At 41.4% G+C, this 25,959-nt stretch overlaps 1 protein-coding gene across 1 annotated transcript; it reads right to left on the bottom strand.

The window, feature by feature from the left end:
- Window positions 1-1,961: 1,961 nt before the first annotated feature.
- Window positions 1,962-25,622, bottom strand: BPNT2 (3'(2'), 5'-bisphosphate nucleotidase 2). The gene is made up of 5 exons (XM_074146501.1): window positions 25,066-25,622; window positions 12,361-12,520; window positions 11,335-11,430; window positions 9,341-9,502; window positions 1,962-7,895 (listed from the first exon to the last, which is right to left on the bottom strand). The coding sequence occupies exons 1-5, from the start codon at window positions 25,450-25,452 to the stop codon at window positions 7,624-7,626; spliced, it is 1,077 nt and encodes a 358-aa protein (XP_074002602.1). The 5' UTR covers window positions 25,453-25,622; the 3' UTR covers window positions 1,962-7,623.
- Window positions 25,623-25,959: the final 337 nt, after the last annotated feature.

Below are 25,959 nucleotides of genomic sequence, written 5' to 3'. Positions count from 1 at the left end.
CCCCACAAAGGATACAATCTTCTCTAACAAGTCAGCTACCCACTGTTAACGTATTTACTCAACTTCTGCAATTTCCTTTGTCATCCAAGTGTCGCCCTACTTGTGCTTTTGCCCTTCGCGTGCTTTAACACAACCCACAGTGAAGTGCAATTTTGATGTTTTCCTAATCAGTGTACTTGAAAAGACAGTATTTTCACTGCAGCAAAGTTCCCAAACTGGGCATAGGAAACAGCCAGTCTGGCAATTAGTCCCATGAAACAGCAACTAGCCACACATTATGTTTTTCTCAGACAAGCCTGCCACTCAGGCTGTCCAGGTTGCTGCACAGTATCATCATCTTTTAGGAAGAAATTCTTTACTGTGAGGGTGGTGAGGCACTGGAACAGGTTGCCCAGAGAAGCTGTGGCTGCCCCATCCCTGGAGGTGTTCAAGGTCAGGCTGGATGGGGCTTTGAGCAACCTGCTCTAGTGGAGGTGTCCCTGCCCATGGCAGGGGGGTTGGAACTCGATGATCTTTAAGGTCCCTTCCAACCCAAACCATTCTATGATTCTGTGATCAAAGGCAGTTGGGAAAACGTCGATGTCACTGATGAATGCCAATATCCATTTTCACATGCTCATGCTTTGCAAGATGAGAAGAATCCCTGCTCCTCTGGGTTGTTCCCCAAAATGCTCTTCAGAGCACCACAACAGACGCTTTTCTCTCCAAACTACTGCCAAATACTCCACAGCGATTATCAGGTTAGGTCACATACTGTCAACAAGCGTTTTCAAAACATCCACGTACAGCTCCTCATGGCATACATTGCCTATATCCTCACAAGTCAATTATACAGTCCAGAAAGATCCCGGACTCCACAGCTCGCTGGTTGGTACTACAGCATGATCCTCAACATGCTTTTGGCCTAAGCAAAACACCCCCGTCCCAGTTTCCCAGGTTCAGTAGCCTTCATGAACCCAGGACACTTCTCAGTGAGAAGTCCACACGCAGCCACCGCGTTTTGGGGTCTGACAGTGTTCAGTAGTACGTACAAGCAGTGTTAGTGCCAGGGCAGAGTTTTCGCACGCTGAAACACAGCTTTTGTGAGTACTGACCGGATGGCGCTGACAGAGGCTGCCTGGCAATTTCAGTTCATACCTGGAGAAAGATAAGAATCAGCAAAGCACATCAAGGCCAGCATTGCCAAGATGACACACGACTTCATTGCACATCCAGCCCTGCACATACTGGTAGGGGTGACAGCAACCGTATCTGAAGCTGCACCCGAGAACAGCCCCAAAAGCCACACTGAAGTGGGACATTAAAGCATCTTTCAACTTATTCCATGGTTTCACTTACGAAGAGTAGGACATTATTACAAAAAGAGCTAGATACCACAAAGTCATAGAAACAAGAGACTCAAGCAGAATGAAGCATCATACTCAGGAACAGTCTGGGAGATGATGTTGGAAGAAAAGCTTCTCCAGATCCAAGGCATAATACTATACGGGGGATTTAGAATCACAGAATGGTTAGAGTTGGAAGGGACCTTAAAGATCGTCGAGTTCCAACCCCCCTGCCATGGGCAGGGACACCTCCCGCTAGAGCAGGTTGCTCAAAGCCCCATCCAGCCTGGCCTTGAACACCTCCAGGGATGGGGATTTCTAAGCACTCATTTCCCATCACACAAATCCACCAACTTTCAGAATTAAAAAAAAAAAAAAACAAAAAAAAAACCACGTACATTTGAAAGCAAAACCAATGGAGGTCTTGGATTACATTTCTCATTAACTTAGCTGGACCTGACAATAATTATAATCCCTCAGGCAGAAAGTCATGCATGCACAACGTACACAGCACAGCTGAAGCAGCTTGACATGCATTAGCAGAAAATAGAATAAAAGTATCTGCTGCACAATGAAATAATAAATACCCGTCAGAAAGACAAGATATAGGAAAACACCCTCACAGACCAGTATTTTCAGAGAGTTTATTTATAGAATTGTTATTTCAATTTGGCACACAATTGGAAAATGCTAATACAGTTTGGTGGGACAACAGGAAAAATCCCAGACTGTTGCCGGTCCTTTGGGGAGAAAAAAAAATGCGAATTACAAACAAGGAACAATTGGACCTGAAAACAATTTTATCTGAAAGCGGGCTCTATCACCTGTAGACAACAGAAAAAAAAAACCAACCTGAAAGAACCTTGAGACCTTGGGATGATGTTTCGAAGTTCTCTAGTAATGTAGACTGAAGCCGCCAGAGGCGAGTTTTAACACTGCCCAGGTTGTTTGCTCTTTTGGCAGAAGCTGAGCTCTGCAGAACTCCGCTTAATTTACTGTTCGTGTTTTATCTGGCTTGCTTCTGCTCACACTGAATTCAGTGGGAATGCCGCTACTGACTTCAACAAAATCAGGTCTTTCACAGAGGGCTAGTGGAGCCTCTTTCATAAGCAATGAAGCTCTGCACCCAGAGGAACAGAAATACCAAATGCTTGTAACACAACACTGAGAAGCTGTTTCCTTCTCTTCCTTTTTAAGACAGTTTAACTTCTCCTCATACTCTTTGCATCTTTTCTGCATGTTCAGTACCACCAATCACATGAACCTCTCCTCAAGATGCCTTTATTTTGTTGGCATCTATCACGCTTCTGGTAGGACCAGTACCTTTGACCTTGGCCCCAAACATTAACAGCTTGAGGATAAACCGTATAGTTTGCTGCTGTGGTCCTCTCATTCTGGGACTGTTTCCACCTCTGATCTCTTGTTTATCTTGTCCACATGGACTAAGAAAGGAGCAAGGATCAGGTAGAAACAGAAAGATGAGGAATAGCAAAAAGTGGCTCCAGGGGGAGTCTCAGAAGGAGACCGGACAAGCACTTCTGAACGTCTCTGAGCTGAGCTGAAAGAGCCGATGTGGCATCTGAAAAACACACAGTATAAAGCTTCAACAGCTTCTCAATATGACCCATGAGTGGCACACGCTGCTTGTGAGGTGGGAAGACACTCGCAGCGGGTGTTAGCACTTCATTATAAGAGTACAGACGGTGTGGTTCAAGTCAAACAGTCTTTGAGTCCTCTCAGAGTTACCACAGTCTTGTCTCAGCAAGTTACATTGCAGTGAATTGGATATAGCACAGATTTATCACTGAGGATAGCAGGTCAGAAGATAGACTATGAATAACAATTTGGCAAAGTGAAATCCGTAATTGCGTGAAAGAACCTAAATCTCTACAACAAAGCACTGAAAAAAAGTACAAATGGCCTGACAGGGAGCCATCCATCCAGGCCCTCCTTCGTTAGAGGCAGTCTCCCCCACCTTCATCCTGCTTGGGCTTAAAAATCATGCAGGCATTTATCTATGGTCCATTAAAACTTAACTGTATGATTGGTTGTCTAACCCCTGAAGGACAACAGAAATGAAACTATCAGTGTAATTTAAATCAAGAAATAGAAATAAGTGTTCTCTGTTACAACTTCTCCAGCACAGCCATCTGCTTCTTTCCTCTCCACTTCTCACTACTTTAAAAATGGATCCATGAAGGGGTTGGGCATAACTGGGGAGACAGAAGCCTATAAAAGCAGTTCTGCCATCAGAGGAACTGGAACGACATTCACAAGACAAAACAGCCAGCCCCAGGCGGCGTAACACAGAAGGGGTCCAGCACAAGACTCGGTCACTCCTTATTGCGCTGTTCTTGGGGAGTGCGACCTCTTTGATTTACACTGTTAAACCAGGAGCATACAGTATGGCACAGCTGTTGTACAACTCCAACAGATAAGAGGATGCTACAAAGTCATCGGGGTACATTTGCTTGTAAACAAAAAAAAAAAAAAAAAAGGAGAGAAACTCCAGTGCTGACTCCCCCATATACCTCTGATCTCCAACCACTATTTAAAAAAAAAAAACCAAACAAAACCTACCATTCTTCTCACACCTGAAGCCACTTAGAAAATCTGTCCACTCAAATGACTCCAAAACCAAGCACATGAAACAACATCACTAGATGACCACTCAGCCTCACCTATATGGTTAATTCACCATCTGGGTAACCCATCTTGGCTATTTTCATTATTGATATGCATTCTATAGAACAGAACAGTCCACACATAAACCCATCTGTAAATGTCTGGCAAATACGTTAAACTCAAAACCAGTAACAATATTCAACTCTTATTTCCGTGTCCATTTATTCATAAAACATTCATTCAAGGAATGCAAGTTAGGACTCTTGGTACAGTACTAGGTACCATCTATGCTACCATCCACTGTTTAGCAGGATGAAAAAGAGAAAATACAGCTTTAGAATAATTTCCCTTGCAATTATCTTAATCATAAAAGCCACTCGAACAAAAAAATCCACTGTCAGAAAACCAACACTAAACCAATACATTCTCCTATTTCCCTTGTTTGGAGCAAGAATGATACTGTGCATTTTTTTTTTTAAGTTTCTAGAAAAGAAATACTTTTGTAGGAACCACCTACGCTGTGCAATTGTTTTAAAGTAGCATCCTTAAAAATGGTATGAGTGTTTTATGTGGAAAAGGCTAGAATGTAAAGAACAATGTTCCAGCCCAGCAGTGAGACACGGGTATGGTATGATTTCCTGCCACTCTGGGCATAAGCTTAAGTCACATCCATGCAGCTGAGACCAAACAAGCATTGGAGCCAGAACAGCAAGATGTTTTAGAATGGAGTGTAAACATAGTCAAAGAAATAGGATATACTGAGCGTTAACACTGTACAAACAAATATTGAAGTGCACTGGCACATGTGCACTAAGCACTTTTCAATACAGGCTGGTCTGCATAAGAGTTGCATTTATTGCAAAATGACATCCAAAACTGATATTCACCAGGTCCTTACCTATTCTCCTATCAAAGAAGTTCCTCTTTAAAGTAGACTGGGAGACCACAAGCACCACCTTAGGTCTTAGCTGTGGGAAGGTTGTATGGGCTCAGGCTGTACCAGAAGTAATTAACAGGCACCTCATTCTCACCTTTTCTTCCTTTTCACAAGAAGTGAGACTGGGCCAGTAAGTGTCCACAGTGAAAGGTATTGACCACTGAGATCCATTGCAACAAAGCAATCTTGGATTTAAATGGGTCTAAACAAGCATGTCTTCCTATTGGAAGAGCAGGTATTTTAGCCAGCACATGGGACAAACGAAAGGAGGGCTGAAGCTCTTTGTACCTTATCTTCCTAAGGAGAAATAATTTAGGCAAATAGTTCTGTTTACTGCTCTATACCTTCAGCTAAGATGCAAGTAACCCCTTGCACAATACGTAACATTATTTTTCATTTCTCATACAGAAGCTAAGTCTGTTCACAGCTTACACAAGGAAGTGATAGAATTGTACCCAAAGTAAAAGCAGTCGTTTTCACAAGGTAAGTTTACATATGATTTCAACCTGAATCTAAACCCATAACCTGCCACACACTTTGTATTAATTGACTATTTAAATATTGTGCATTCAACCTCTGTGACACAATTAGGGTTTTATACCAGGCTAACTATGGCTATTTCTCATATTTAAATTTTAATCTATGTTCTTTAACTAATAAAGAAAATAGCTGCTTTTTTTTACTAGGCTTTAAGTAACTTAAATCAGCCTGAAGGAAAAAAAAAAAAAAGCTGCAGTCTTGTGAAATATTACTAAAGCCTTGATAAGTATCTGTTTTTTTATTTTTCGCTGAGGTTTGGAAGCTCAAGTAGTCTTTCAAAATAGATCAGCCCCTTTTTAAAAAGGGCATATTCACTTTTTTTTTTTGTCACAGCACGTAGTAGTTTATTAAAATTAAAAATTGGAAGTTAAGTTGCTTTGTATATTATCTACATGTGTAAAAGGTACTTTCAAAACAGCAGCAATAGTGTCAGTTTTGGAAAAACAGTTATCTAAAAAACCCTACCCGTACCAAAAATCTAGTAGGACTAAGCTTCAGTCTACTTTGCCAGTAAGTTTACAAAACAAAAGTCTGTATCTGTAGTTATGAAACATCTGAGGAGGGTCGTTTGGAAATGTGAATATTAGCTAGAAGTTAAGAGGTATCTAGACATGCTCCACTACTGACATAAGGAGAAAAACCTCTTCTTAATCAGAATGGCAGTATGATGAAAAAAGTTAAAAATGAAAGTAACTAAGAATTTGGTTTAAACAGCCTAAGCTTGTACTGAATAAACTTTGAACAGAAAACATCTGTATTAACTAAGAATTTTAGCTTTCTTGAGGACAGATGGGAAGGTTATCTACTGATAATTCAAATAACAGGTACATTTAAACCTTCTGAAACCATTCAGAGGGGTGCAGAGAACAACAGTACACATGATTACATTTTTGCAGTTAGAAGTCCACATATTTAAGAGATGCAACAAATCGTCATTTGATATCAAAGGGCCCACGTTCTGTTCTGTGTATGTTGGACTGACAAAGAATATTTTTCAGTAGAGTTTTGCAGACATCATACTTCAAGTGCCACATGTTCTTCCAACTTGTTTGAACAGATTCAAGTTCAAATGGTCTCTCTCTAGGTAAATTTCCACAAACCAAGTAACCACGAGCTTTTTGGGATGGCTCAAGACCTTTCTGCAGAAAAGAGCGTGCCTTAACCTAAAAAGATAGAAAGTTATTTCTGGGCTTGTAGAAAAATTGCTGGTTTATAATCTCATGTTGTAAATGGAAACAACCAGTCAGTTTACTATTTCTGTTAAACTCATTCCATATGACTCTATGCAACGGAAACAAGCAAACCCACAAAAAAAAAAAAGAAGAGGTACTGAAGGAAAAGGCTGCTTCTATAGGCACAAACACCAAATGATGAACAAGTCCTACATCAGAGGAAAATCCAGCATGCATCTTTAACACTGTACGCAGAAATCAACGACAGGAAGTAACTGTTAAAAACTATACAAGGAAACATTGCCTTCTTTTAAAAAGGTATATGGAAATAATTACAGTGATTAATAAAACACTGATATTCACAACCCGTCTGAACTAAACTGGTTTACATCTTCAGGAAAAATGTCAAAATAGTACAGAACATTTCTTTTTATCCTCTTAAAAACCAGGAGGAGTGCCATACTGTCAAAGATAAACTGTTGCTGCATATAAACTCGTGTCAACCTTCCTGTGCTTTCTGTTCAGGGGATAAAGAACATAAAGTCATGTTTCCTGCTAAACTGTTTACAGTTATCAGATGCCTATACAAATCAACCTTTTTTTTTTCTACCCAATTCATTATGGAGTTGCTACAACTACAGTAACAAGATGCAAAAGGTTCCAAGAAATTCCCATGAGAACTACTTAAGTTATGAATCAATTTGGATTTTTCTTTAGTTCACCTATGTTCACAAATATATACTGTGTATGCATCTTGAGTATAAGAACTGCATGAAAACAGTCTGAAAAAAAAAATACCATGGAAACTGAGGTGTGAAGCAGTCAGTCCCCTTCCTACTTCTGATTATTATTTTATTCTTTTTCAAATATCACCACTGAAGAAACCCAATGCATGATTATAGTCCCCAAACCCACACCAAACTGCTTTGCTGTGCATCTTTCCCAGCAGGTTTTCACACCTGCTCTTCAGACAGAGCATTCGGAGGCTACAAAAGCACAACTTGTACTTAGCCATCAGTCAAGTTTATTTGTGTGATGTTTTTTCCAGATCTGGAAGTTTTTCAATTAGTGCTTTATGGTTCATGTTGATACTGGCTATAAGTCCTCCCTCATTGCCATCTGAGCCAGTGTAACTAATTTCTTCACCAGTCAGGGTAGTCATATGGCCACCCAATGCTCTCAACACTGCATTTCCAGCACATATGTCCCACTTCTTAATGTAGGTGACATGGATATACACATCAGCTTCTTCTTGATTCTTTTCAGCCACGTCAAGGAGGGCCAACACTTTATAACCTAGAAGAAATGAGTAGAAGTAAAAAAAAAAAAAAGTTAAACCAAGTTTTCCTGTTCCTCAACAAAGGATAAGTCTACTAATAAGTAGATTTACGCACATGCAAGATTTACAAAAGTGATGTCATTAATTACATCATGCCATCCAGTATAATGGCAGAGGCACTAGTAAACTTTGTCTGCCTTCTGACCTGTAGAGAAAATTTGGAAAGGAACGTCCCCCCTCCACACACACACACACGCAAGATTTCTCCACTGCACCCCAATTAAAGCCTTGGGTATTTGGGACACGTTACTTTTAGACAGCCTTTACCAATATGCTACACTGGCTTGTCCACAGACACATTAAAAGAACAGGACCAGAAACCTGAATATAATTTTGCTCTTACTTTCACTCATTTCTCAATCTCTGTATTATGCTGAAGTCTACCTTTTCCCCCCTTCTAATACAATAGAAGGAAGATGCATAGACCATTCTAATAAAGCAACTCAGCCCAGGGCATTCTCCTTTATCATACACTATGCAGTACAAAGTCATTCCTCAAAATAGTATTCTTTCTCTTATGGAATGTTTTCAGTTTTTCAACCGTTCAACCTTGTTTCATTAAACTGTTCCTTTCTTTATTTTCTTATACAGAGTCAGGCCCTGGAGAAGATCTACTATAATCAGTTTCACTTTCCCTTCCTTTATCATAAGAAAACTCATTTAGATTCATTGTCGAGAACCTACGCAAGATCTTCTTGACTAAATCTGTAAGGGAGCTCTAGCTTTCCATATTAAAGACCCAGAAAGATATATTTCCGTAAAATTCAAATTTTGCATGGCTTTTCTGAGACTTTAAAACAGCTATTGCTTCCCACTAGTACCTCACGTACTGGCATTCTATCAGTAACGCACACAAGGATATTGTGTAAGGTTACAAGAAGTAAGCTAAAACCTCTTTGGACTGCATATGAGGCAGACAAAAATGGACTTTAGTGATGCTAGCTTTCTCTTTTGACATAAATGGAAGAAAAAGAATCAAGCTTTAATGGCTTTTTCTTAAAACACTGTTTAATTAAATGTACTACTAAACTAACAACCAAAAGATTCGCTTCCATGATTCTATATTTGGTCACACAACCCTTTTTCCTCCACAGAGGCATCGGTGCCTTCAGTAAATGCACTTCAGTGTGTGTCCAATGAAAGGACCACAATAACATTACTGGTTATTAACATTAATACTAACTTGTGAATAGCCTGAAGCCTGAGCTGAGTTTGCATGTAGTTTTCTATACACAGGAGAAATTGCGTGCCAATTGCCAAATGCTTGCTTTTAGGGGTATGAAAAACAAAAGGTAAGAGGAAAAAGAGGAGATGCCACAGTTACACGCTTTTCTCTAATAACAGATATCCCATTAAATCATTCAGAAGCAATAAAATGAACAGGGTGCTTAAGAAACCAAACCTGCTCCACCGGCGGGGATTATCACAGTCTTATTTCCAAACGTCTGCCGTGCCACCTGCTCAACTTTTCCTGCATGGGAGCGGGATACGATAATCCTTGGAGTTTTCTCATTGTAGGAGGAACGAGCTTTTACGTTTGACCCGCCATCCACCATTGCCCAGGCTACAACAGAAACACAAATTCTGCTAAGATTTACAAAAGGCAATCTCTGTTAAGTGTAAAGATAAAACGATACTTATCCGAGACAATGGAATTGATGCCTCTGACTTAATTTCCCCGCCCTACTGTAAAAGGGAAAGAGCTGACAGAAGAAAGGGGTGCATGCCCACATGTGCACACAAGCAAACAGAAACAGCCCCCCCTAACACACACTTTTGTGCATATGGCATTATCCCATGCCTGACTATTCTTGTGCCATACTTCCAAAAAAACAGAGTAAGAGGGAAAAAACCCAAGTAGTAATACTTAAAACTTGCGATTGAAAAGCCACCAAAGTTGAAAGGATGGCTCCGAGTCAGAAATAGAACCAGTATTTCCTCAAATAACATTTTTATAAGAACAAAAGCCCCACAACCCTTCAAAGCAGATAGCAAAAATATTATTATTTTGTTCAGAAGGATAGTAACGCTAAGGAAGGAAATAGCTCAGGAGGATGATAACACTAAGGAAAACTTGTGACGGTGTGTTTCGGAGGATTTAAAATACACAACCTCCCACTTGTTTCATCAAGAGGTTCAAAGCCAAGCTTGGTAGGTGGCATCCCCTAACCATTAATTTGACATTTACTTAGCAGATTAACCAGCAATTTCATCTCAGTAGAGGGCCAGATTGTATGGCAACAGGCTGAATTATGTGTAATAACAACGCTGACTGCCCTTTATTGCTTTGTATTTATATGGTAGTATTAGGAACAATCCTACTCACAACATATTGGCATTTCCAGCTTGGCAAATGAACACTCTTCACTTAAAATGACAGAATTCATTGCATCTCATCTGATGCCATGGCTCAACATTTTACACTTTACTATTATAAAGGAAGATAAATTTGCAAAATTACAGCTCTAAAAAAAAAAATATTTCTTCAGATGGATGTTGATACTTAGAAAAATATGTTCCAAAAAACACCGAGATTCTTAAAGCATATTGGAATATAGCATATACTTAAATGACTGGAAATTAAGTTCATATTTAAAGACAGCACAGAGTATCGAGTGTTCAATAGGCAAAAAAGAGAACAAATAAAGATATTTATTCAGTCTTAGTTTCTGTGCCAGAGCTACTGCGTAACTTCACAACTCTAGATGTCAGTATTGCCTAAGGGAAAAGAAGAACAGAAATTCGTGTTTCAAATATGTAAGACTTGAATGCTAAAACTGCTTTGAAGCTTTCAGAAGTGAATACATATTGCCAAACTTTCAGCCATCCTCACCGATACATCACTAATATTAAAGAATTAATTAGCTGAAGGCTGTACCATTAAAAGCATGTCAGATAATCAATAAGGACATGCTAGACAATCTTGCCTGTTACATACAAACAGTTGCCATTAAGATCTTTAATCTACCTTTGTTATTCACACTGAATAAACACCAGCTCCCGGGTACAATACCATGGACCCAAGTTCTCCTGCTGAATGAGCGAAGTACCCTTCTACTAGAGACTAACAGCACACATAAGACTGGTCAGAATGTGTAGGTTTCACTTTCTTTGGTTTGCTGTAAGCACTCTGATTGAAGTGGTCTTAATTTTAAAGCATATTTTCAGTTAGTTTGGTTAAAATCCATCATTTTTTTATGTTAAACAAGGGCAGCATTTTCTTTTGTGGTTTTATAGAACAGAACACATCTGCAGCTCTAATTCTGAGGTCTGCTTAGTGCTTTTTTGCCCCAGGTACTATTTTCTCATTTATACCTACAGATGTTCTCTCAAACATCAAATTTTAATTAACACTATGACTGAAGATGCTGGAAATACATGAAGGCATAAAGGTACCTGTATATGATGAGAACGGCTTGTGTATCACTCCTATTACTGGTTTCCCATTTACAGCCACGCAAACCATTGTCGTGACATACTGTCGAAGATCCTCTGTGGACAAAACCAGAAAGTGAACAAGTTTACAGCCAGATGCCAAGAACACAAAAAGAAAACAGACCCGACATTATATAAATGTTGTGCTTTGAAGACTAGTCTACATTCTGCCTCTTACTGTAGAACTTTATTGTATCTTCAAATAACCTTGAGGTTTTCAAGACTTCAAAGACTTCTCAGTTTTTCCATCGATTTTTCCTGTTGAGTAGATGTAACCTATATTCCTACCAGATCCAACGCTTACAGCTGCATCTTTTGCAGTATGTATTTTCAGGGAAATCTGTGCCCCTATATTCTCCTTTCTCTGTCCCACCTCCTATTGATTCAAAGCTGATAATTCAAATACCAAAGACCATTCACCTGAAAAGGTGATTGTATCAATGGAATACTCACAAAATAACCTCTATTTTTCCATTTGTTCTGCAGTATTTATCAGCAAGAATTTTAGTTGCATTGCCTTGAACTGTTCATGTGACATCTTAAAACATTTGAAAACAGTGAAGGTTGAATTATGCATGCTTTTTTGAAAAACTATAACAATTTTTTTGTATCAAGTTCAATAGGAAATTCACTTAGTATTCCCTTTAAATAAACAAACAACAAATATTCTGAGATAATTAGTGTTGCCACAGTAATAACTGAAATAAATGTGTAACTCCAGCAGAATTCATAAAGGACAGTTACCATTTGTTTTAGCAATTACCCAGTGGCAAGGAATATCAAAGTAATTTCAGGGTTAGTATATATAAAAGTAAATGCTACGGTCTGATAGAGATTTCATTATGCACTTTGTTCAATTAAATCACACAAGCTTTGACATAACACACTTTAACAAGAGATGCCATTTTAAATACTTACTATTTTGTCTCCAGTTTAAAAGGCAGACATCAGAATTACACACATGATTTGTCAACAAGAATCAGCTACCTGTGTATTCTTGTGTAGCATCTAACGGATCGATCCAGACAGTAACACTTTCTGCTGGAACCTCTTTAGGCTGTATTTTTTGTTTTATGTCTTCAGGAATACTGCGATCCCAAGAGACTGTCTCCTGATCAGCTGTATCAACACGCTCTTCAGAGTTTATCTGTAAGACAATAAAAGTAGTTGCATTAACTTATCAGATACAGTAACGGTGGTACCTTGGGAAAATTACAGATTTGTCATGTCATTTCTCTCCCCCTTCACTTCCAGCTAGAAGTGTGTGAATTAGTAATTTTTCGGCAACTTACAAGCTATTACTGTCACACGACAAGCAGTGGAAAACAACAATCCAGAACTGTGAACCATACCACAGCCGGATGCCGTTTCTTTGGCTGCAGCTCTTCCTACTGAACGTTCTCACAGTGCGAGTCGCGGGGTTTGTTTTTTTTAAATCAAGAGCTAAATGCAGTTGCTTCAAAGCAGAACATCTGACTTGGGAGAATCAGGAGGTACATAGATATAGTAGGGGTCTAATATTCCATTTATATGGATCAGTAGATGCAGACTGAAAGGTACAGATATTTTATCAACAATCGCTTTGCAGACTGTGGTGTGACTGGAGGCAGTAGGAATCCTAGTGTATATTCCTGCTTCCGGCACTGAGTTACAACTAGCAATTTAAGCAGCTCAGCACAATGTAACCATTATACAACTGTCAGATGTATGTTATTTTATAAAGAGGTTAATAACATTCTATGTCTGTCTTTAGGGTAGGTTGGGCTAAGGACCTAACAAGGCCCATGAAGAACATTTATAAACAGCTGCTAAAGGTCACATTGAAGCCTACTATCACTTGCTGCCTAGCTTAATGAATTTATTCTGGACCAGAGGGCATTTCAGCATCCTGAACAGTTTGGTCCAGTAGTGGGGCACAGTCCCAATCTGTTGAATAGAAGAATGTTCTACAAAACCCAATACGATGTTATTGAGACTGCAGCAGCAAAATATTTTTGGATCACAGGACGTGCAGTTACCATAAAGCACTGCACGTAATTATTCTCATGTTACAAAACATCACATAACCTGGGGAAATACACATCAATCTGCCTCAACCCATCCATTGCAGCTTACGACCACCGCAAACATGGTTTATCGGAGAGCTGTAATGCGACCGGACGTAAGTAGTGCTAACAGGAACTTATATGAAGTTGGAATAGATGATCTCCAGAGGTCCCTTCCATATCATTCTGTGAAATTCATCCCATTTACTTTTAGTTACATTACAGTTACACCAGTAGACTAGTATTTCTATGCTCCTTCTGCCAATAACAAGGAAATCATTGCATGTGCAACTTTCAAGCTTCAGCCTGTGTGAACCCTTCAGAAACGCATCACTTCACTAATTACTTAGTAGGACGAGCCTTATGGCTTAGATGTGTCAGTTATGTGTCTGAAGCCAAGTGTAACCAATTTGGACTTTTAGCACATTTCAGAATATGAGGAACACAAGCTTTTTTGTTTCTTGCTAACGTTAAAGGTGGCTTCCTCTAATATAATTCTAAAGGGATGCCAAACTGACTAGCTCTGATGTCCAGTCAAGGCAAAATAGTAGGTGCACATGGGATGCAATGCGTCTACAGCCTAGAACCACTCATTTCCCTTTACTTGCTACAGAGGGAGTTGAGACTGCTAGCTCAAATTCAGATATCTACCTGGCTGCTAGAGCAGATAGACCCCCTCTGACTAAACCAACCTGTTTTACAGATGTAGGCAAGTGACGCTGAAAGGCAATGGAAATAAAGAAACAATCAGACTATGTTTGAATGTTACAGACTTTGCATCAGCGAGATTTTTACATAATTCGCATCATGACAAGAAAAGACACCACACACCTCAACCGTAACAGATCATTAGGAAAGGGTTAAGGGCCATCTTTCTCCAGGAGTATTCACAAAAAGAAAGCAAGCAGAATTGCAGCAACTCCAGCCACACATCATAGCTGTCTTCTCATGTAAAACCATTGTACGCCAAACACGGCGTCCTTGAAGTTGCTGTGACATTTACAAATTAAACATCTGTCACCGTACAATAAACCTGACGATTGTGTTTTCCCCTAGGGAAAACAGTCCTGCAAAGTCAAGATGACTAGTTCCACAGACTTGGCAGCCTCAACACAGCCCCCGGGCAGTTTAAGTTCCACTACAGCAAATCACGCACCACCGTAAGAACACATTTCCTCAACAGAAGGAAGGGGCCTCCAAAAAGTTAAAGGGTTGGAACCAATCCTCAAAAGGAAGAGTAACTTGTTAAACCTGTTGTTACAGTACACTAAAATAAAAAGACTGAAACAATCTGAAATGTATTGTTTTCACAGAAAGACCTCCTACTAGTTCAAACTTTGTAGCAGCAGCCGTGAGGCTACAGCATTTACAATTCTTGTGAGGAGTCTCTCTCAACAGCCATGATTAGTCTGCCAGAAAAAAAGGGGGAAAAAAAGGTAATAGTGACGAGGTTGCAGAGCAATCTGGAGGCAAAAATAAATAAGTAAATCAACTGGGTCATTAAGTTTCTCCATTCATATGACCATTTACTCTGTAGCCCCGACCAAATACTCTACAAGTCATAGTCCAAGTAGAAATTTATAGCCATTACGCTACATGCAGTTATTAAATTTATTTGTTGTTAGGAAGCTACATTAAAAACATGCCTTTGTGTTAATATGATGTTCCGTTCCTACTTGTCACACTCATTTGCTGGAAGCCTCCAGAGGCCATGACCTAACATTTCAAGCTTTTTTGTAGTGATATGGATATGTAGTTGACTGTATTCCCGAGTCTTCACTCAGAAATGAGGAGCAGCTGTGCATCCTGGAGTAGCTGCTGTGTTTTGGATATAGTATGACAATAATGTTGATAACACATATTGTTTTAGTTGTTACTAATTAATGTTTATATCAAGTCAAGGACTTTTTCAGCTTCCCGTAGAAGCTGAGAGGCAGCATGGACAGGATAAGCTGCCAAAGGAATATTCCATACCTTAGATGTCGTACTCATTATATGAATGGGGGTTGGCCACCGGGCAGGGATCTGTGATCACTGCTTGGGGCGGGCTGGGCAATCAATCATCGGGTGGTGAGAGCAATTGCATTGCATCACTTTATTTTGTATATTCTTTTACCATTATTATTTTCTCTTCCTTTACTGTGCTATTCAACTGTATTTATCTCAACCCACAAGTATTTTTCCTCCTTTTTCTTCCTCTTCTCCCTATCCTGTTGAGGAGAAAGGGGGGAGGCGGTGGTGTGAGTGAATACCTGCGTGGTCCTGGTTGCCGGCTGGGGTTAAACCACAATGCTATGGTAGAAAGACAATCACAATGGCAAATGTTTCAGATAACAGGTTGTTCCAGCAAGACACTGAGTGAATTAAACTACATTAGTGTAAATAATTATAAAGTTTGCATGCTTGCCATCACATACATAACTTTGCACATACATCCCCTGCCTCCACTGAGGCGGCAGACCAAAGGACCCTGCTAGCACCATGTTCCTCAAACATTGCCACCCCCAGTCTAGCGAGCCTGGTTTTATCCCTTTCCCTTTCAGATTCAGATAGCAAGCCATCATGCAAGAACTTGAGAAAGCAAAAAGATGACAGAAATAGCTATTTGGGGCTAGCCACCTAACAGCAGTAGGCTGTAAAAGCCTGCCTCAGGAAGTTCTGTAAGCTGCCCACCGACACCAAGTTTAACTACATTTAATCCATCTTCTCCAGTTATGCTTGAAGGGAAAAGCCCTCCTCACAAAGCAGCACTGCATCAAACACATATATTTAATAAAATACATGTAAATTGTGAAGGGACAACTGCTGAAATGTCAACCAAAAAAATTATTTCATAAAGAGGCAGTCCGGCTGCATCTCACCAGCATAGAAACTCTTCAAAACGAGTCCGAGGTGCAGGAATCCTGTAATGGATGAGGGATGCTGCTTGCAGAAGCTGCCAGCAGCAGAGGTCCAACAGCAATATTGGGACCAGTACATGGTATACCTTCTGAAACATCCAAGTGTTCCCAGCCTTCAGAAACCCATTGCACACAAAACACTTCTCCTCCGGCATGTTGGTGATTGGAATATAGAACTGCTCAGGGACAGGCGAAGCAACTCAGGAGTGTGCTACAAACCCGCGTGGATAAACGCAGTGCTCTGAACAAACAGCCAACAGTCCCGACCACGTAAAGGCTTCAGGGAACCTCACAGTGGCTTGTTGTCCTGTGCTGGACTACTCCCTACCAGCACTTCACCATGTCTTTGTGGCAGCCCACCACCCAACAAACCCACTTGAATACCAGCTAGCTGTCTGTGGCGAGGTGAACAAACTCAGGCTTTTTCCTGGTTTGAAAGAGTAGGACACAGCTGTAGTTTTGTCTTTGAATTCACACATTAAAGATAAATTAAACTCAAAATACATAAAATAAACAGAAGTTTCTGTTCAAATACATAACTGATTTTTTCTGAATAAACCTCAGAACATGAAAATGCAATGCTTTTCTTAGAAAGTGTTTGGTAATATACAAATTTTATTTAAATTTATTACTGCCCGAACTTCCCCACATCTATATCCATCCAAATACTTATTACGTATTTTAATATGCAAATAATCCAGTACCTTGGAAAAGATGAGGTAGCACAGCTCTTTATTCCTGAGACTGTCAATATCCCCATCTGATAATTAAGTCCTCCCAAATTCAAATATCAGTGCTGTTTTATTAGAATAGAAAACAGAATGAGAACAACACAAAGGCTATCCTACCTGTATTATAAAGAACAACTACTAATTAAGCTACCCAAGGTAAAAAAAAGAAACCCACACAAAACAAAACAAAAAATCCCCACAGTTTAGACAACAATTAAAGAAAATATTCACAAAATGGAATAGGAATATAAGAGTATTCCCAGTATTACGTTTCAAGAAGAGAGAATGGAACAGGCTGCCAGAGAGGTGGTAGATGCCCCATCCCTGAAAGGTCAAGTTTACAGGGCTCTGAGCAACCTGATCTAGTTGAAGATGTCCCTGCCCATAGCAGGGGGTTGGACTAGATGACCTTTAAAGGTCCCCTCCAACCCAAACCATTCTATGATTCGAATCAATAGACTTCACCACTGAATCAGACTATGAAAATGAAAAGCCTGGAGGCCCAGACAAAACAGTGTGCACAGGGGAATGTTAGTAAAACATTAACAGATGTTTGACTTTAGCTTTTAGGGCACTAACTCTGCATGAAATACACAGCCACTTCATCAGTGACTGCCCAAGGTAAGCATTACGCACACCCAAGACTGACACTTAACTTCTCCACCGGTATTCAGGTGATAGAGATGGAGGGACAGAAGTAAATAAGTAAACACAAACATTTACAAACTGTAAACCAACAATGATTCTGATACTTTCCTACTGGCTGCGCCACAGATGTTCCTTGGGGACAGCGGAAGATATTTTCTCTCTATATGTACCCTCTAGGCTAACATTCAGAGCAACCAGTAAGAAGATATCCACAACTACAAGCCTTGAATGGCACACTGACCTACCAGGTGGCCTCACAGGGCTGTATTTGATTTGCTGTTATTTGACTGTGCTTGTGAGACGTCGCAACTCAGGGGAGAGCAGTTCAACCAGCAGCCTTTGGGCTTTCCCTGCTAACATATCAAGCCTCGCACCTTGCCCTTCCAACCACTGCTCCGAAGAGCTATGTGCCCTTAAACCCACTGCATTACAAGTCAGACTGTTCTACCTCCATTTGCTCTTTTTTTTTCCCTCTGTTTTTTCTCTTAAATGTATCAGAGGTGAAAGCTGTCTCATCTTCTCACAGCATCTGTACATACACAAATTGTGTGAAGGAATGGGATGCCAAAACCTCTGAACGTGAACACCCACTCAACAAGTCAGGACACAAATATGCACAACAGGAGAACACTCTCCAGGAGATGGAGAGGCAGGGACAAAGCAGAATCTGCTACAGGAGGAAGGACTCGCATTCACACCAAGACTTAGCTCACCTGTAGCCAGGACCACTCCTGATTCCACCCCCTCCAACTTTTGAATTTGGGGATAGCGAGTAGCAATTTTCACTATGAACGAAAGCTGCTTCCTGAAAGCTTATGTTAATTGACACTGAAAAGAATGCAAACTCGTAAATCAAAATATCACTTCATTTTTAAAGCTTAAAATGCCTTTAAGCTTTAAACAGTTTGAATAGTAGCCTTGCCAGCATAGTCAAAAATTCTGGTTTTATTCAACACACTGACATCTTTAAAGCCAGCTGCTTCCTTCTGAAAGGGTTCTTTTTCTCCTGAGATTACCACAACACATTAGAAGGAAAAAATGAGCTTTTACAGGTGATCATCTTCATGTCTTTCAAAAAGGTTCCTCTTCCTAGGGTTCAATTTACAAAGAGTTTTAGCAGGGTAGATTTTGTTATGAAAGGACAGAAAGGACCTTGCTGAATCACATGGGTCTCTAAATAAATACCTTGTTAAAAGGTAATAAAGTATGATAAAAATATAACGTATTTTTGTATATATATGTGCAAGGTATAAAAACCCATACTAATATATAAAATAATAAAAGGTATAAAACCCACTGGTCTCATGTTGTAATTAATTTGAAATGAAAACAACAAATACTTCTATAATAATGCAACAAAACAGATAGAGGTGTCATGTATTTTTCAAGGCATGAAAGTCCAGACCGACAGAAGTTTTCCTCTACCACGAACTACATCTTCATTTACTTTAATGACAAGAAGCCACTTCTTGCAGAAACAAGATAACAGGATGTGCAAAGAAGAATATGGACAAGCCTAAATGTCAAATAGCTTGATTAATGCTTATCAAAACTCATTACATGGCTTTGGTCATTAAGCCAGCAGGAAGCAGAATGAAACAAATACATTTTCATAAATGGTAAAGACTTATCAGGTGACAATTCTGTTTCTACTGACTTATGACAAATAGAATTTGTTGAAAACAACAAAAATGCAACAGAGGGGATCAGCATGGATCACAGAATTCACGGTTTCCACCAGTAATCTGTAGAAACAAATAGAATTTAAAACCAGTAAAAGTAATGAGCGAGTGACTTTATTAGCTCACACAAGTTGTTTCAGTAGATGGCAAAATTCTCTGTTACAGATCTATATGGCTGCAAGTCTAACAAAGAGAAAGGGATGATGAGATTGTCACAAGAGTTGCAACACTACTTTTCATTTTAAGAAAACATCCAAATAAGGCCACATTAGAAGCCTATCAATGCAACAAATAACACCAAGAAACCTTTCGCTGTGCGTGCCTACGCTACTAAGAAACTCAAATCTCCAGATGCTCAGCTGACAGATTAAACACCCTCAGTATACACACAAGCCAAATGAACTACCTGTAATTACATCTGAAAAGATAATTACAGAACTCATTACCATAAAGTTACAGGCTTTAACTTCTTTTTATGTAGAGAGCGCCAGCGTAAGTCATCTAGCATCAACTAAAACCCATGTTAAGAGGTGTATTTCCAGACAGCACCTATTACTGAGATTTCAGATTAACATTCACGCTTCTTGCCTTGCTTGGAAACCTGTTGGGAGTTGCTAAAATCATCCAGGTCAGAAGAAGGTTGATTTTGTTAAAAACCCTAAGACCTGAGGATGCCATTCTCACAACATGAAGAGACAAATTACTGAAATTATTCAGCAAAGCACTGAAATCCTTCTGAAGTTTAAATAGTATTTTGTTTTTTAAACCAACTCTTTAACATATCTATCTTTCCCACAGAATCAGTATCAGACGCAGAGCTTGCCATGTCAGATGAAATTCCAGTTTTCTAAGTATGATAGTTGGCACTATCATACTATTTAAACCTGCCTGTAAACAGCAGACTTAAACCTAGAAAGTGCTTCAGGTAGCTTGATCAAAAAAAAAAAAAAAAAGTGCTTGGAGACATTAATCTTCAAGTAGTGGAATTAATTTAAAAGAAAAATCTCATCAGAAGTAAATCTGACATGTTCTTGAATTTCCATTTCAAAAACTGATGCCCAATTCCAGCATTATCATGCACAAACTTGAAATGAGGTATTTATCATCTGTCTTAACTGGGGAAGAGATAGAACCTACGGGTTTGGGGCGGTGGCAAGACCAATAAAAAGATTTTTGAAGAGAAAGACTGGGACCGAGGGAGACTTCATTTCCATCAGTCACAATAAAATAATAAAAAAAAAAGAAACAACAAAGGATATTTCTCTACTCAGTATTTACACTAGAAAACAAGACATATACCTGGTGCAACTACAGAACATAAATCAATGCACTGGTCAAAAATAAGCCCAAACAACTGAAAATGAGAGTAAAGGGGAAAATTCACTCTCGCAAATAAGACTGAAGTCTGCAGCCTGTGAAAATAATGCTAGTATAGTGCAGAAGTAAACCAGCAAAATTGTGTGGTCACTTTAAAATTTGCTTTTTCATAGTTGGAGGAGCAAGGGACTTTGGCCACGAAGCTGGTTTAAGGAACACATCTTCCTCTGTCAATCACTCCTACCTTTGTGAGCAAGTTGGGCTGCTCCTTCAGATGTGCTGACACAGGATGTTGGCAGGGACATAATGTTAAATTGACCCAGGGTATTCCTAAATCATCTTTATTTTATGTTTTTACCTTGGATACATTCAGATACCAAGCTCCTGACACTGACCCCTGGACAAGTGGCGTTAGAAAAATGAAAGATCCTTATGCGTGGTGCTGACAGAGAAGCTCTTTTACCAGCTAATCCTGCTGAAGCCCCAATATCATGAGAGCATCTCTCCAAACAGAGAAGCTCTTCTGGGCAGAACATACAAGTGTTTCTGGCCAGTCTCTAACTGGATTGGGAAACACTACCTGCCAGTCCCATCAGCCCCCAGCAGCAGGGCTGGCTTGAGCATCTCCTTAATCCCCTCACCTGATTCCCATCCAGTCCTTCTTACCACACCACCACTGTGCTAGCACAAGGAGTAAGTGGGGTTGCATGGAGAGCCAATCAGGAAAGCAGTGAAGTAACCCAGAAAAGATAAATGACCAAAAAAAATAATAACGAAAAGGAGCAGAGGGGATGATTATAGCTGGATCAGAGCTTTAACTCGTTCTCAGCATGACAAACAAATAGATGAGGACAACACACCAGTAGTACAGGAGCAGCGAACACCTCAAGCCCTTAACTAGAATTGTTGACTTTATGAAGAGAAACCACTGCAAATATTTTAGCATTAAATGTATTTTAAAATCAACTGCACAAACACACTTTATAGAAGATGCGTGCAAATATTCCTTGCTGGATGTTGAGTGCCATCAGACAACACTGGGTAATACCCAAGTTAGAAATAACTAACTTTCCCCTTCCTCCCTTATCTGTCTCACACCTGTTTCTGAGGGATATAACATCAATACTCAATACATTCAATCTATACACAGTGATGAAACAGAATTGGTCTGCTCCTCTTTGGTCTTACCTAACCTAGCTGTGAGAACTGATGGAAACGCATCTATCTCTAGCAAACAGAGCAGGTGATGTAAGCAGTGGAGCTCCTCTTCCTCTGTAGAGACAATGCCTTTGCTTAAAAGAACAGACAAAGGCAAAACATTTTCTATGGGTTTGGGTTTTTTGTTTTATTTTGTTTTTTCCCCCCTCTCTTCCTCTGCTCAGATTTTGAAAGTTTTTTTTTTTGTTTGTTTGGTTTTTTTTCTTTTTTACAAGTCACAACTGTCAGGATTGTAAGACTCTTTCCAGGTTGATTTCAGCTTCTGCAAGTGAGAAGCCTAACTCTTCCACCTTCTCTTAATAATCATACCTTAAGAGAAGGTCTGCTTCAGACAGACCATTAACACGCTTCCCCTTATTACGTCCAGCAGCACAGCACAGGGAATCCACGGCTGCTCCCTGGCTTCAGTTTATTTCAGTCAAATGACTTCTCCCCCTGGTTATTTTTAAACATTGGAAAGCCATAGCTATTCTTATAGGATAATGAATGGATCATTTCCTTTGCATTATAGGCATATTCTGGCACCCAGCTTTTGCATTGGTTTGTTGTTTCTTTTTTTTTTTCCCCTGGCTGCAGCATTTGACACCAATTTAAATGCTGAGGTACCCCAGCTGGGCTCAAGGACTCCATGATGTGAGTAAATCAACATTTTGCGTAAGTTTACTCTTGAAATTCTTTCAGTTTTTGTTTGACAGCTTTTGTTAGTTGCATCTTCTCTAGTAAAAAGAGAAGATGGGTTTTATTTGACTTCAGCATATTTTTTTTTTTATTCTGGAGTGTCACTCTGTCCACGGGGATAAGGCTACAGATATAAATTACGATGCTTCTTACAGGACGCAGTTTTATACTGCCTCACATGAAAGGTGTCTCAGGAAATCCTCTCTAATCCTCGTATTTGCACCAAAACTGCAGCAGGTCTGTTCTATGAAATAGCAGCAGTTTGAGATGTGTTGTGCTGAAGGCACGCGGGAAGGATTTGCAGATTGAGATGAGACCTTGTCTTCACACCCGAGAAGTGTGCCACGTGTATATAGTAAACCAAAGTTTTTATTTTGGTTTGGACAAACGTTTATGAATTCATCTTCATCATAGTATAGACTTTAAGAGACAGCATGTCTTATCAGTATACACAGCTTAGGGGGTATTTTTTAAATGCTGTGTGAGATCAGCTGTTATTATCCAGATCACGTACTCAGAATACTAAATATCCCAGAGCTGATCTGTCAGATTGATTGACAAATCTTTCAGCTAATACAGAGTTATTCAACCTCTTCCCAGTCACCCTCAGTGCTCAAACTCACTCAATCTAAGGGAGGTGGGAGAGGGAAAAAAGAAAAGGAAAAAAAAAAGACTTATGTCTGAGTTTTTCCAGTTCCACAGTTGTACACTTTTTTGCCTTATTATTGTGTTCAAGAACACATCTGCACTTTAGAAAGTACCGTCTATTTTTGAAAACGAGCAGCACAAGTCAACTGTAAGGAAAATAAAAACGAGCACCCAAGTTTTTTTAAGAGTAGATGTTCAAAGTTAACGCCCTCTGAGAGGAAGACGCACAAGTCAGGCTGTCACTGCCATGCATCCCAGGCACCGGAGCAGAGTTCACACACAGTGACCACAGACACAGCGCAGGGAATACAGTTCACTGAGCTCCTGAAGCCCAAACCAAACCCCCAGCCTTCTCCAGAACAACAAACAACGCTTTTATCTAAACTAAGGAAGTCCCTCTGTCTGTGGAAGGGGAGAAAGCATACAGATTTCAGGCAGAAACACAGCATGCTGTAATGCCAAGCTCAGTGAGGACACTGAATAGCATAAGAGAACAGGGGACGATACTTTTTCCTCCTTTAACATAGGGCCTGCTGTCGACAAACAACCCAGCAATCTTCAGAACACAACATCCATAATCTTTCTGCAGAGAAAGATCAATCACATATCAAATTCATTCCAAATATTGAAGAACCCCGTGTTTCCTTTAGATTTCGTATTCGATGGGTTCTCTACAACACTTATAGGGAAAAAAAAAAAAAACCAACCCCAAACGAAAACCCACAAACCACCACTACACACCACCCTGAGGAACTTCGAAAACAGCCACTGAAAACCTCATTGAATAGTAACTAAACTTAACCAAAAATAAACTGAGCTACACTGCTTTCTCTCTCAACCTGTCCAGGGAGAGCACACAATCATCACCTTTGAAATCCAAACTTAGGGTTTTCTATTCGTTTCAAACGACTGTAAAAAGCTAAGGAATTTAAGATCAACGAATAAAGAGAAGTTCCCATTTACTAAAAAGCCGAAGTGGAAACAAAGCCAACAAAACCCGAAAAGCCTCGAAGTACAGTTCTAGCTTGAGTTCGACCTGAAGCGTTAGAGCCAGGTTTCAGAGGGAGCGAGAGCAAGGAGGGGCGCACACCTCTGAAAGAAGAGTAAATTCACTTTGCCCACGTAGGCAGCGATCCACAGCGTGACACAGCCCTGAGCTTATCTGCTGTCCCAAAGCCACCGAGAGCTAGAAACTCAGATATCCTAACGCTACCGTTCCTAAACCTCGAATTCTCAATCCCTTCTCCCCATTCCCGGCTCTCCCTATAACTTAAGGTGGGGAAGGACAACTGGCAGGTAGGACTAGTAAGAAAAGAACAGCACTGCTCATCTCCGCACCATAAATTTGTGCGGAATTGGCGCTACGAGATTACCTTTACGCTTCACCAGAGAGCACGTAATCCACAACGATTAGACCGTGTGGGTTTCCCCCCCGCCTCCTCTCATGCCCGAGTTATTTCTAACGCCGGGTGTCACCTGGCATGGCTTCGCTCCCGCACCATCCAGCTCCTTCTTCCCCTGCCACCCCAACACCCACGGCAAACAACCCTGAGGTGGCACCGCCACAGAATCAGCACGGGGAGGAAGGAAAAGAAAGAAAGAACTAAAAAAAAAAAAATAACAACAAGCAGAAGAAGGGCCGTTGCAAAACGGAGCGGCGCTTCCCTCTCCCCCCCCCACCCCCAACCGGCCGAGCCGCGGCGGTTGGCCCCGGGGCGAACGTTACGCGGCCGGTAACGGCTGGAGCTTACACCGGGCGAGGAGAGCGCCCGGCCCCGGACCCCCTTTCCGCCCCCAACCCGCCGGGAGGGATGCCGGCACCCACCTGCACGGCGGGGAAAGCGCCCTTCAGCAGGTAGAACATCCTGCGGTTGGAGAGGAGGTCGCCGCTCGTCAGCTGCTCCTCCGCCCCCTCCCGCGTCTTCCCCTTGGCCTTGGCGTTGAGGACGTTGCCCTCCCGGACCCGCTTCACCTCCTGCCCGCCCCTGACGGCGGCCAGCACGGAGACGGCCAGCAGCTCCCGCAGGTCCACGGCGCCGGCGGGCGCGGAGCCGCGGGGGGACTCGGGCCCGCCGGCCGCCGGCTCGCTCAGCATGAAGAAGGCGAAGCGGCCGGCCAGGAAGCCGGAGTAGAGGTGGTAGAGGACGCCCAGCCCCAGCAGGCAGAACACGGCCATGCCGAGAGGCGAGAGGCGGATCCCCATGGGGGCCATGGCCGCGGGGGTGAGGCACGGCGGGGCGAGCGGGCAGCGGTGCACGGGCGCTCACCACAGCCCCATGGCGCCGCCGAGGGCGCTCCGCTCCCTCCGCTGCTGCGGTGGCGGGGCCGGGCCGGCTCCACGCTCCTCAGCGGGTCGGCGGGCGGGCAGCGCCGTCTGTATCCGGGTCAGGCGGAGGCGGGGCCCGCCGCTCGCACTGGGCATGTCCCGCCGCCCTCTTGGTGGCTAGCGCTGGTCCGTCTGGGGGGGGGGGGGGGGGGTCCGTCTCTGTGGGTGTCCCGGCGGGAGGCTGGGGGGGGATCCCTCCGTGTTCTACCGTAGGCATGTCTGATAGCACACACCCGCTGGTTCTCCTGAAACCTGGGGTTTGGGGTGTTTTGTTTTGTTTTTTTTACTTCATCTCCTTCTTGGCGGCAGGTGCGTGAGGAGCCTGCCCCCCCCGCCGCCGCTCGGAAGGACGGCTCGACAGGCCGGGAAGGAGCTTTCTGTTGGGAATTGCTT

Source organism: Numenius arquata, chromosome 4 (assembly GCF_964106895.1).
Source record: "Numenius arquata chromosome 4, bNumArq3.hap1.1, whole genome shotgun sequence".
NCBI lineage: Eukaryota > Metazoa > Chordata > Aves > Charadriiformes > Scolopacidae > Numenius > Numenius arquata.
The sequence above is the reverse complement of the archived record's forward strand: the minus strand, read 5'-3'. Positions and strand labels throughout refer to the sequence as shown.